The following is a 12,392-nucleotide window of genomic DNA, read 5'->3' as shown; positions in this document are numbered from 1 at the left end:
GGACTGTCGTTTGTTAGCTCTGACAACTCTGTTACACGCTGCTCACGGGGGACCGACCGCAAGTAGGCCGAAAGATACACTAGTGTGTATATTTTGTGTGTGCAAGAGTGAAAAGCTAAGGGGAAAAGAGGATGCAGATAGTAGATACACAGATGGTCAGACAAAAAAAAAAACAAGGGGAAAGAGAAGCCGGAGAGAGGGGAGGGAAACTGATGCAAGTAGTGTTTTTTTTACTCCCTGCTGCTTTGATGGCAGGTGGTAGCGATAGTGATGGCAATAGAGCATTACACTCACAGAAGGACAAACATACTGTATGCGAACAAACTCGCATTCCAATGAACGAACCCTGCTCACCATGATTCTTACCTCTGTGGGAGAGGTTGGTGTTGCTTTCTCTCTGAATGCTATTGGGGGCCACTGGGCCCAGTAGAGGCGTGTGTGTGGATGTGGACTTCTGACTGGTCCTGCTGAAACTGGTTGTCTCTGTACTCGTGGCCACAGGGGTCCGGGGTGGCTCCGTAGACGTTCTCCTGGGGGTCTGAGGTGGGGCAGGTGTCGTCATCTCTCTGGTTGTGGGCCTGAATGTCGTAGCAGCAGAGGAGCTAGTGGAGCTTGTGGTTGTGGTAGGGGGAGTCGTGGTGCTGGTAACAGTTGTGCTAGTTGTTGTAGTGCTTATCGTCGTGGTTGTGGTGGGAGATGTAGTGGTGGTGGAGGTGGTTGGTACAGCTGTTGTTGTGGTTGTTCTCGGTCGAACTGCACATAGGAAATAGGACAATAATCGCAAGTATTCCGGGTTTTACTTTACTTTATGCTAACAGCTGGGAAGTATGTTGACCAGACCAGTTGCAGTATTTTGGCTGTGTGCATCAATACCCAGCATGTAATGGGACATGAAAAGATTATAGGCTAAAACACTCCCAGCTGCCCAGAGTTTTAAATAGCAATATTATACAATAAATAAAAAAGGTATTTAAACCGATGTTCAAAGCAATTAACTGCGTTCTGCTTTTACGCATTACATAGACCGAACTCTTAAACTTCAGTAGTTAGTTTTGCTATGCTTAGAATCCTTTATTTGGATAACAGACATTTTAGAACAATAACAATATTGCATCACGTGATTCTGTAAAGTCAATAAAAGATCATTATTGCCATAGTCAGAATTAGTGCCATAGCTTTCTACATTAACAGTCATTAACATGACTAATGAACCTCTGCTTTGTCTTAGAAGGGAAGTGTACAGTATATCATCTATCGCTTTCGCCACCTTTTTAAAAAGTAATCTTTTTGTTTGCTTATTGAAGAGGGACAGTGATGATTAACATTGTTGCATAGGGAAAATTATGTCTATAATATGTCTAGCTGAACTGGCATCTTTTATCAACTCAAATTTAGTATTGCATAGAACACGTATGCACAGGTCACCATTGACACCTTTCTATATAGGTTATCAGACAAAAGTGATTTGATTTGGTACTTCTATATACATGTCATAAGGTTTAATGGTCAGTGCTAATTATATAGACAGGCTCAGCAGAAATATTGGTACTACATTAGGAAGTCCAAAAATTGTGACTCTCTCTTGCTCTCTCTCTCTCTCTCTCTCTCTCTCTACTCAATGACCATATTTCCTCCCCTTCCTTTCTCAGAGGGATTCTCTGAACAGTGGCCTACATTTATTATCATCTCTCGTTCTCAGCTGCTTTCTCCTCACCTGTTCAAAAATGAAACAGTTCGGATCTATTAAGGATAACAACCTAACAATGTGCCGACTGAGGAGGCTGGGGACTGGCTGAGCAGAGGGAAATAATGGAGGTTTGCTGGAAACACAGGTAAGCTGGGAGAATCCCCGACCAGCTTCCCAAGATAGTGTTACATTAAGCACAGGTACCAAATTCTCTGGAGGAATTGGCTTTTGAATCAATCATAATATATACAATACGACTAGATTTTGCATTGTTGAAGGCTGATACTGGTGACTACTCAATTTGGATAAAAGCTGCAATAGACAATAGCATTTATTTGTTATGTTTAAGATAAATCTGAATATGAATGGGTTTGAGTATATACACTTTATTATGCAGAGTATATGAGCAGACAAATTCCCCATCAGCAAAAATAAACTTTTCATACTATTATTTTGTATTTATTATGTTATGCGTTTTACTGTATTTTACTGACAATTTAAAAATAATTAAGTGGATGTCCGTAAGTGTTACACTTCAGGGTGGGTGGCACACGTGGGAATACAAGTATAGGAAGCTAGCACTGAACTCTAGCACTGAAACCTATAAAGAAATTAGTTGGTCTAGCTCTGGTGAGAGCAGAACCTAAATCATATTTGAAATAACAAGCCAAGATTCAAATCATCCCAAGAGACCAAAGAATAACCAATTTGTATTTCCTTCAGCCTGTTACAACACAGAGAATGTTCCCCCTAGTCATCCATGTATAAGGTTAGATACCATCCAATCTACTGAACAGATAAAAGCAAAACATTTATTTAAAGACATGCATAAATACTTAATTAGGAGGTGGAGTCCTTTTAGCGGTGTTGAGAGAGTGAAACCAGTTTATTATCTGTATAGCATGGCACTCCATCATGTCACTGTGATTACACTGATGTACAATTCATGTGACATTCTCAGCACAATCCCTTTTATTAGGTGTGCTCCTGGACTCCTGTGATTTATTGGTTGCAGAGCGTGACCGACTTACCTATAGCACAGCGCCTCATGTCTGGTCCCAGCTCCATGCCATCAGCACAAGCACACGTGTACTTAGGAGAGTGATCTGTGATCTGGGGGGCCTTCAGACAGAGGTATTCACAGCCACCGTTAGGCAGACTGCCCATGTTGCAGGTATCTGGGGCTGGATATACACAAGCAGAAATAAAATAGGATTTAAAGGCTTGACAAATGAAATAAATTGCTTTACAAATTTAAAGCCTTAAATCCATTGAAAACTGTTTAAAAAACTTTGAAATGTATAACATTTAATAACAACTTGGTGTTTTTTTTCTAAGTGTTCGTTATATTGAAATCCAATCTCAGCTCCAGGGTGAGGTTTATGTGTACTGTAGAGTGCAATAGTTAAGCAAAAAAGGCTATTAAGAATCAAAGACAAAGCCTGAGTTTTTGGTCTCAGTCAGCATCAAAAGCATCTGAGTAATTGTAAAATTTAGGCCGGTACTGGTATTTAAAAAAACAAAACACAAAGAACTAGAAGGCCACTCAGAGAATGCAGACCTCCGTCAAGGCATGTACTGTCTGACAATGTTAATGCAGAGTGAATCTTTCCATTTGGGAACTAATTTTTCCTATTATTCCAACACTACATAAATGCAGCACAAACACATGTCTCGCAATGTTAATGAAAGTAAAAAATAATGTGTGTATCCACCACCTGATTCAGATCTGCTCCAAATTTGATGGGTATTCCTTGGCCCATGCCAACCAAAAACATAACCTCCTTGGTGGAGGTAAAAAAGTGACTACAAATGTAAATTCAACCAAACAAAACAGAAGTACATGATTTAGCAAAACATCTTGGCATTTGTAACTGGATTATGTAATTGTTTTTCACTTAATCAAATAAATATTTAGTGGATTATTTGTGTGTCCGTTTATTATGAATTATTTCTAGGTTTGAGTACTTGTAATATCTACAGGTAACTTTTAATGAAGCTTGGCATAAATTTATTCTAATTCACTTCCCTTGTGCAATCAAAAATTTCAAAAATCTTTACACGGTAATACAACTAAAATATCTATATATATATATATGATGTATAATACTGGACCCCAAATGTAGACCTAAACATCAAGTCAGAGTACAAGGTCTTTAACATGAACTTTAACTTAGTTGTAGTAAACAACATCTAATCAGCCAAAGTACTTGTACTAGTTTCTATCTAGTAATCGTATTGTTTACCATACTGCAAAACAACATGAAAAAAGATGCTAGAGGCACATTTTAAAGTGTTACTTAGAAATCTAGAATTATTTTCCGGTAAAATGAAGAGATGCTTTGGTTAAGGCAGGGGTGTCTTGTTTTTAATCTCTGCACTCATATAAAAATTGTACATGCAGTTTCCCAACCTAAGACTCGGTGTCATGGAAAAATATTGCTTCTCTTGTCATGCGGGGAAGCAGCAGAAATAGGTCAGGTCGCGGTTAATTCTGCCTTCTGACTTGTGCATAGTTTTAAAGAGCAGCACATCAGAGAAATCATCACTTGTCAGGGGAAGCAGCAACATCCCTCACGACACACAGTGAGATTCTAATAGGCTGGGAGTACATTTGTGCTTGGCGTACAGTATCTCATCATACCAAGTATATAATATGAACAGCTGTCGAAATGAAACTCCAAATATTGCATATACCTGCCTTTCATTATTAAAAAGAGAATGAGGCTAAAAATCAAAAAGTAAAAGCAAGTCTTTGAAATGCCATGACACATACTATCACATGTACAATTGATGCTGGGGAAAGAAATATGGAAAATGAGGAGAAAAGTGGAGGGAAAGAAATCAATGAACAGAAAGAAAGAAAAAATGAAGCATTTGGAATATACATATAATAAGATAAGAAGGACGGATATGAGGAAAAACCTTTGAGGAAAAGGAAGTAGAATACAGGAGAGAGACAAAGATAAAATTTAACAAAATGAGGTTGTTTTGAAGTTGCAATCGCTTCATTGTCCCCTTCTCCTCTTCTTGACGGCCTCCCCTAGGTCTAGAATAAGAACTAAAACATGGAACAAAGCCTTCAAAGCATAGCTGGATGGACAAAAAAAAAGGTAAAACAAAGAGAATAGAAAAAGAGAGGCTTATTTGAAGAAGTGTGTCAGATAAACTGAAGACGTTGATATATGGCTCCAACTAATTCAACATGTGTGGAGGTGTATTGTGTGATGCTCTTCCCCTTTTGGGTTGTTTAGAATAGCACATTTTCTGACAGGAATACAATATATGAAAAGCAAATTGCTTTCAATCACTGTGCATTTTATCAAGAATTTCGCTTATCATTCAGACCTACTAATATCCTCACAGGGCAGCTAGAGTTCAGTCAGTGTGTCTTCGTTTAGTCCAGTGAGGCCTGGTTGTTCACTTTCCTGAAAAAAATTCTGCTTAATTCGGTGGTATCTCTTTAAGAAAAACTCTTGATTTATTAATAAGAGAATGCAATTTGCTCCCCACTGGCACTCAGACAAGACTGCTTTGAGCTCAGAGTGAAGGGAGAAAACATAGACTCAGCCCCCCCCCCGCCACATACACAGGCTTAATTAGCATGCACACACGCAGATGCTCGTTCGCACAGCTGCATCCATCCTGGGAAAAATACTACATCAAAACACATCATTTGACACAGACAACATACACACCAATCTAATCAACATCCGGTTATTTGTTTATTACTTCATCAGACAGTTCTTATGGATTAAGCGGATCCTTTGGTACTGTAGTCTACATGTATAATTCAAGGCTTTATTACCAGGGAGTGGGATGTTGAAAGGATTATTACTTTTTTGGTTATAGTTTGTTCAAATTTATTAAATTTAGATCAAATTATGTAACTGACCAACACTGAACAAATATTCACACACACTCACACACGTGAGTTATTTAGATTATAACCTTTGCTCAGGGTAATGTTAGGTGAGGTTTTGTTGGGAATTATATATCAATGAGAATGGTACATGGAGCAACTATGATCAGAGCTCACTATCCTCAGTTTGCAATTCAAGCCCATCACCTGTAGCTCCTCATCTTATCACTTTGCTGTGGCTGCTACAGACCTAGTAACAAAAGAAAGCCCCAAACGTGTCCATGTCATATTGTTGCTGATGCATGTCTTACCCTTGGGCTGCCTCTGTTCATGAAACACCACCAGGTCCAGGGGGTTGTTGAGGTGCTCTGCCACCTTTGCCACATCTTGTCCTGTCAGTCGGTTGGCACTGTATATCGTTTCATCCTCTAAGTCGGTCCAATATATGTGATCCTGAACAAAAACAGAGACAGAGACTATAAAAAAATACAGTACACACAAGCTGAAAAAAAGAAAAGACAGAAAAAGCTCTAGTATCTGAAGATCAAATCTTCACTCAGTGTTACTCAGCGCACAGAGGACAAACAACAAAAGTGTGCTTTAACAGTAAAAAAAACTTATTTTAGCTCCACAGGGAGTCCTCTTGGTCCTCTTTTCTTGAGAAAAAACACTGGTAAATTATTGTAATTAATTTTAATTGTTTTAATTCTTAAAACAATTTGGGTTTTTGATCAGTGCAAAGCTGGACGTAAATCAACATTTGACTGGCCGTACAATGTGTTTGTAGCACAGCTAAATAATGTTCACCATGTTACAGCCGCTTCTTTTCCAATGACTGCGTATGGCAAAAATGCTTTGCGGGCCGTTGTGCCTCACGTGATGAAAGCGGTAGTTGTCATAACCTTAGTGGCAAATTCACCATATTTACATTTGTATAAGTTTGAGCTTGTCTCAACTTTCACTTAGTTTTTTTCTTTCTTGCTTCCGATTTGTCTTCCTCTCTCTACGACCTACTCACAATCCTCTTTAGGGATACTACAGTATAAGCTGCACAAATGGTTATGACAATTGGTTTCTACGGCAACTGCAGACTGCTTCACCTATGCAGACACACATCACTTAAGAAAAACACTAAATGACAGCAAGAGAACGCACACAAACGTTGAAGGCCTATGAGGAGGTGAGTGGGTGAAGGAAAGATGGCCTGTGTAGGCATTTTTTCATTAGACTGAGCTTGTGTTAACAGTTGCATGGTCTTTCTAAAGGCCACTGACCTGTAGGGGTCCGGCCACATATTTGACTGGTGTGTGTGTATACCTATGCACGTTTGTCTCTCTGTGTTTGCTTCAGTCATAGCTGTAATCCACACTCTCCATTTGTGCTGGGTTATCAGTTGATTTAACCTTTCTCTCACTTTCTCCTTTTCCATCTTTCACTGAGCTCTCTATCGCTTCATCTCCCCTTCACTCGGATTCAGATAACCTTTACTCATATGACAGCAGCGCTCAAACAATGAAAGACAAATATCAGCCATGTTGATAAAGCAATACTCCAACCTATCATTTCATCTCTCCCTTTGCCTTTCTGTCTCTGTGGATGTCTTTCTCGGTCTCCGTCGGTCTCTGCAATTCTCTACTGTCAATCTCTGCATCTGTCACCTTTTCCTCACATTGAAAGCTTCAAACAGCAATGCAGACCTGAGAAGGTCATTGCTCTTCATTGTTAGATCAAGGCGAATCTTCCACACAAAACGTACTGGGGACACAGGCACGCTCAAAAGCTCTCCTGAACACAACGTTGCATCACGTCAGTCATAGCCGTTTGTCTGTGGTTGTCAAGGGGGCGGGACTACATCTAAATGGGTAGAAGGTCTTCTACGGGTCAAGGAGAGAACAACCTTTGATGATTTTGTCCCAGAAGGACCTTCTAACAAATGCTGAGCCTTTTTTGACTGGAACATCTGCCTGATACTTAGATGTCATGCCAGAAAACTACAAATGAAAGCTCAAACAAAGCCAACACTCAACTTTCGGAGCCTTTGATTGTTGAGGTTTTATTTGTATGTATTTGTTCTTATCAGCCGAAGTTATGAACAAATGCTTGGTGTTAAATTTGTGTAGGAATGATATGAGGACACATTTTGTGTTAATCTCCACTAAGCTGCAGAAGAGTGTTAAAGCCTTTTCACATGCATGGCACACCCAAACAGGTGTTTCTAGTTATTTGAGCAGATAAGACCTCTCATCTGGACTGTGGGTGTTGACAGATAAGGTTTGACTGACATGTTCCCACTATTCTGTTATAGTAGTGGTCAAGTGGCTCCAATTTCAATATTCACTTAGACTCTCATTCATTTAATTGATCCATGTGTAGTCTATACCCACGACTTTCCACTCCCAGGATTGCCCCTATGTCGCTAGAAATTTTGCTGTACGTCCTTTTTTTTGGCCGGATTTCTGTTGCCTAACGCTTTCTTTGTGTTATAATTTTAAACTCCGGCCAATTTATGAGGACTATGGTTAACTGCTCCTCAGATCTCTGCAGGGTAAATCCAGACACGTACAAATCTGTTGAACGTACAAATGTTCCACCAAAACAAGCTCCTTCCAGAGACTATTTTGCAGCGGCACTGGAACGTAGTTCTAAGCGCCATTCATGACGATTGTGATTGGTTTAAAGACATACCAATAAACCAGAGCGTGTTTTTCTCCCATCCCATCCTTCACAGCGCTGTGAAGGAAGGTCTGGCAAAGCGAGACTAATCCCTGTGTGACTGATGAATGTGTGTCCTTTTCTGGTGTCAGTACCAACAAGCTCTGGTTGACTTTGACAGGCAACTTCACACTGTCTACTGTCTATACAGTCAATATTTTTACTCATAATCTCAGTCAGACTTTGACATTGTATCCTTTTTTGGTTCTGGGTGCCACAGTATGCAATTTTAAATATGACTTTAAAGACCTACACAGGATATAAAACTATGACATTTTGTGATGAAATCAATTAATTCTGAAATAGAGGAAGTTATTGTACCTGTAGCTCTGTTGCACCAGTCGCTTTGATTTAACCTCCTGTGTCTTTTGATTACTCTGTGAATTTATTGTGTAATTAATGACAAAGCTAGCTAAAAAGCTACTGAGTTTGCTAACTAATTGTTCACACGTTAGCTTTATTTTCCATCTTGAGTGACTGAACAGGAACTGGTATGCAATGGTGGATAAAATGAGGTTCTGAAAGCTACTTTTACTGACTAGTGTTATCCTAGTTGGACCAGCTAGCAAGCTAACTGTTAGCTTGCCATTTACAGCACTTCACATAGAAGCCCTGCGAGTAGTCACTACGTTACCAAGTTTCTGGCACCACCGATTTCATGAGGACGAATGAATGAATATCAATTTGTCATGTGTCTGCCACTTTAGTTTGTTGTAAGCTGTAGTTTTGGTGAGGTCATGTAATTCCCAGCACAGCTCCACCCGCCTTAAACCTGAGCAGAGCTTGAATCAAATCAAATAAATGAAAACACCTGTGTGGCTGTGCAGGGCTTTTGGGACTTGTTTAAATCCAATGGTGCCTTTTTCTTTCTTGCTGACTGTTTTATGTGGATTGCCAAACTCATGTCATCTTCTTCTCTAAGAGTGGGAAAAGGTAATGCAAGTAATGCAAAGATACTAAAGCCAGAGAAAGAGAAAACACTATTCTCTGCATGCCTCTGTAATCTATATTTCCTTAGGGTTTGGTGTTGAGGCAGGGGGTGGACACAGACCGGAGGTGTTTGTATGTGAGTGTTCATCGGTGGTGGTGGTGGGGTTGTCAGACTTGGATATAGGAACCCTGTGTCTTTCCCTTGAAGTGTTAAGAAAGTCAGCATTGATGTGAAGTTTGAAGATGATATGATCAAGTGGAATAACTTAATATACTAAATGTAAGGGTCTGTGCAGGCCATTAGACACTTTAAAACTCAAATTTGTAAAACCTCATATCTTTCACATTCTCAAAAGAGCTATTGTTTGGGTATGGATAGAAACACTCACAATAATTGCCAACAATTGCACAAGGTTTATGATCCCATAAATGTTATTTGTGATCTTCCTATTTAACCTTAATGAGAAGAGTAATGGTAAATGTTACTTTCTGAACATTTCTTATACTCTATATAAAGATAACTAATGATTATTTTAAGTAGCGATTAATTTACCGATTGCTTTCTCAATAAGTCATTTTGGTCTATAAAATTTAAGAAAATAGAGAAAAAATGCCTTTTACAGCCAGAGAAAATGTATTCATTTGGAAAGTTTTATACAATCTAATATCCAAAATACATGATATTCAATTTACTGTCATACTGTATATGATAAAGAAACAAAACTGGAATCCTCACATTTGAAAAGCTGGAGCCAGAAACTTTGTTCGGCATGTTTGGTTAAAAAAAAAAAAAGACTATAATGATTAATTTATTATCAAAATAGTTGCTGATTAATTAACTGTTAATCATCAATGGCATAGTCCTTGTGGCATACAACCAAACCTCATCAAAAATAGCAATTATTTTTGAATTGCTGCCGATTTAGTACTACTGAATCAGGAGTTGTCAAAATTGGATTTATTGATCCATTTTTATTTTTATCATCACCCTTTGCACCATTATATGTATCAGGTGTAAAGTATGGCATGTCACAAAATTGGGCTAAACTGAGCCGAATAAGCAGTTTAACCCTTGCATTGTCCTTCAGGTCCCAGAGACCCGTCCTGTATTCAGTGGTATTATTCTGGTACCGTGGCCTCGGCTTTCGGATCCAGAGACCCATCCTGCACTCCAACGCGTATCCCCATAGCCTCATTTCGTCCTTCAGGTCCAGAGACCCATCCTGCACTCAGACATGTTAAATAAACTAAAACAAGTACCTTGACACGAAGGGCAATAGAAGGGTCAACACAGACTCAGACCCTGAGTCAAAAATGCTTCCTTGAGGCTCATTTCCCAGATAACACACAAACTAAATTAAATTGAAAAAAAAGGTTCAGTGTTTCAGTTCACAACTTGAACCAGGCAACTCCAAAGAAACAAACTTCCCATTATCGTGTCCGTCGGGACCAAGACGATCTGCTGCACCACTGCAGGATTTTTAATTTGGTCTGTATCATAACCAGAACAGAAGAGCTGAGGGCTATTAAAGCTATTAATTGTTTTTACACATTACGCATCCGAGCACACATATAGGCACACTCAGCTGGACATGATGGATGTCCCCTCTTCCCTTTGCTTCTCATCATCGCAGTGTGTGCAGCAAAGAGAGGAATGATCACATTTTGCCTCCCTCTTTCTGGCCTTCATCCTCGCTCTGATCTGCTCTCCTCTGCTTCTCTTTCCACCTTCCACATCATCTATACTTGATGGGCTCTAACAGACTCACTCCTGCCTTAATAAATACACCCAAATTAGTTTCATCGATTGCTGTACTCTCCTGTGACTACACTGCTCAGTCCTTGAAAATGGATTCCTTCTCTGGGTTTATCTTGCTACTATAATTTAAAACATCTCCATCTCACATTTCTTCTCAGTCAAGCTCTAGTCATAGCTCTGACAACTCTAGTTTAAAAAATAACAGATACAACTCATGTCCAATGCTTAAAGGGTAACAGCCGTTTTTTCTATGTTTTTGTGTCTAAGTGCCTGATGGTAACAATAATCTATGACACTGGTCCAGTATTAAGTGAGAAAGCTATAGTCAGCAGCGGAAAAACAAGCTATAATGTTATAATGCAATCTTGCTTAAAACTGGACAAATGTCAAAGATTGTTGTTCTCATCTGTCACTTAGACACAAAAAAACATAGGAAAATAGGGTCCAGGTAAAAAAAACAAAGAAAAACAGTATTTACCCTTTAAGTTTGTCTTAGCGAAAATCTAAAAATACACTGTCAAGATGGAAATCAACAAATAAGATATGTGAAGGCAAAGATAAGTGAAGACAGACCTATTTTTCTTTGTTTATTTACTTTTGGAGGTCAAATAAGGACATAAGCATCTTGTTTGCCTTTGAGGTAGAGACCTCCTGCAAACACTTGGCAGTGTGCAGGCAATCCATGCCAGGTTCCATTGTGGGAAATTGAAAATAAATATATTGTATTTCGAGTTTAGCGTTCCCTTGTTTTCTTTTAATATTGTGTTCAGTTTCATTTATCCTGGCTTGAAACTGATCTTATCCTCACGCCAAAATTAGTTCAGGACATACAGTTGTGTTCAGAATAATAGCAGTGTGTTTAAAAAGTGCATAATGCTCAAAATCCTTAAAATAGCTTTTATTTCCATAATATTAATTCATTGGGAACACTACATGTTCAATTCCAAATCAAAACATGAGCAAACGTTTGTGTTATATCTTCACAGAAAGTGAAGAAAAGGGAATATTAGGCTGTTTAAAAAAATAGCAGTATTTGCATTTTTTATTACAAACAAACATTTACTGTAAAACCTGAAAAATGTCTCAAGGGTTTGTCTTACTTTGAATCACAGCACTAATATTTAGTTGCATAACCATTATTTCTGAGAACTGCTTCGCATCTGTGTTGAATGGAGTCGACCAACTTCTGGCACCTGTGAACAGGTATTCCAGCCCAGGACGATTGAACTACATTCCACAGCTCCTCTGCAGTACTGGGTTTTGCCTCAGAAACAGCATTTTTGATGTCACCTTTACAAGTGTTCTTGATTGAGCTGGCCACTCCATAACATCAATCTTGTTCATCTGGAACCAAGACTTTGCTCGCTTACTGGTGTGTTTTGGGTGATTGTCTTGTTGAAAGACCCATTTCAAAGGCATTTCCTCTTCAGCATAAGGCAACG

The 12,392-nt window shown here is 39.0% G+C and overlaps 1 protein-coding gene across 7 annotated transcripts in view; it reads right to left on the bottom strand.

Moving 5' to 3' along the window:
- lrp8 (low density lipoprotein receptor-related protein 8, apolipoprotein e receptor) overlaps positions 1–12,392 on the bottom strand; it is a 188,653-nt gene that overhangs the window by 19,309 nt on the left and 156,952 nt on the right. For 5 of the 7 annotated variants that reach the window (XR_004333417.1, XM_032525438.1, XM_032525442.1 and 2 more), the window contains exons 14-16: positions 5,861–6,002; positions 2,719–2,871; positions 355–753 (exon numbers count right to left, since the gene is read on the bottom strand). Coding sequence is in view for 6 of the 7 variants with exons in the window: in XM_032525438.1 (XP_032381329.1) it covers positions 355–753; positions 2,719–2,871; positions 5,861–6,002 (694 nt within the window). In the remaining variant the exon portion in view is untranslated. The remainder of the gene's footprint in view (positions 1–354; positions 754–2,718; positions 2,872–5,860; positions 6,003–12,392) is intronic. The other 2 variants (XM_032525439.1, XM_032525441.1) reach the window with 1 other exon arrangement.

The sequence above is a fragment of the Etheostoma spectabile genome, chromosome 9, assembly GCF_008692095.1.
Source record: "Etheostoma spectabile isolate EspeVRDwgs_2016 chromosome 9, UIUC_Espe_1.0, whole genome shotgun sequence".
NCBI classification, from domain to species: Eukaryota; Metazoa; Chordata; class Actinopteri; order Perciformes; family Percidae; genus Etheostoma; species Etheostoma spectabile.
Note: the sequence above shows the minus strand (reverse complement) of the source record. Positions and strands in the feature narration are given on the sequence as shown.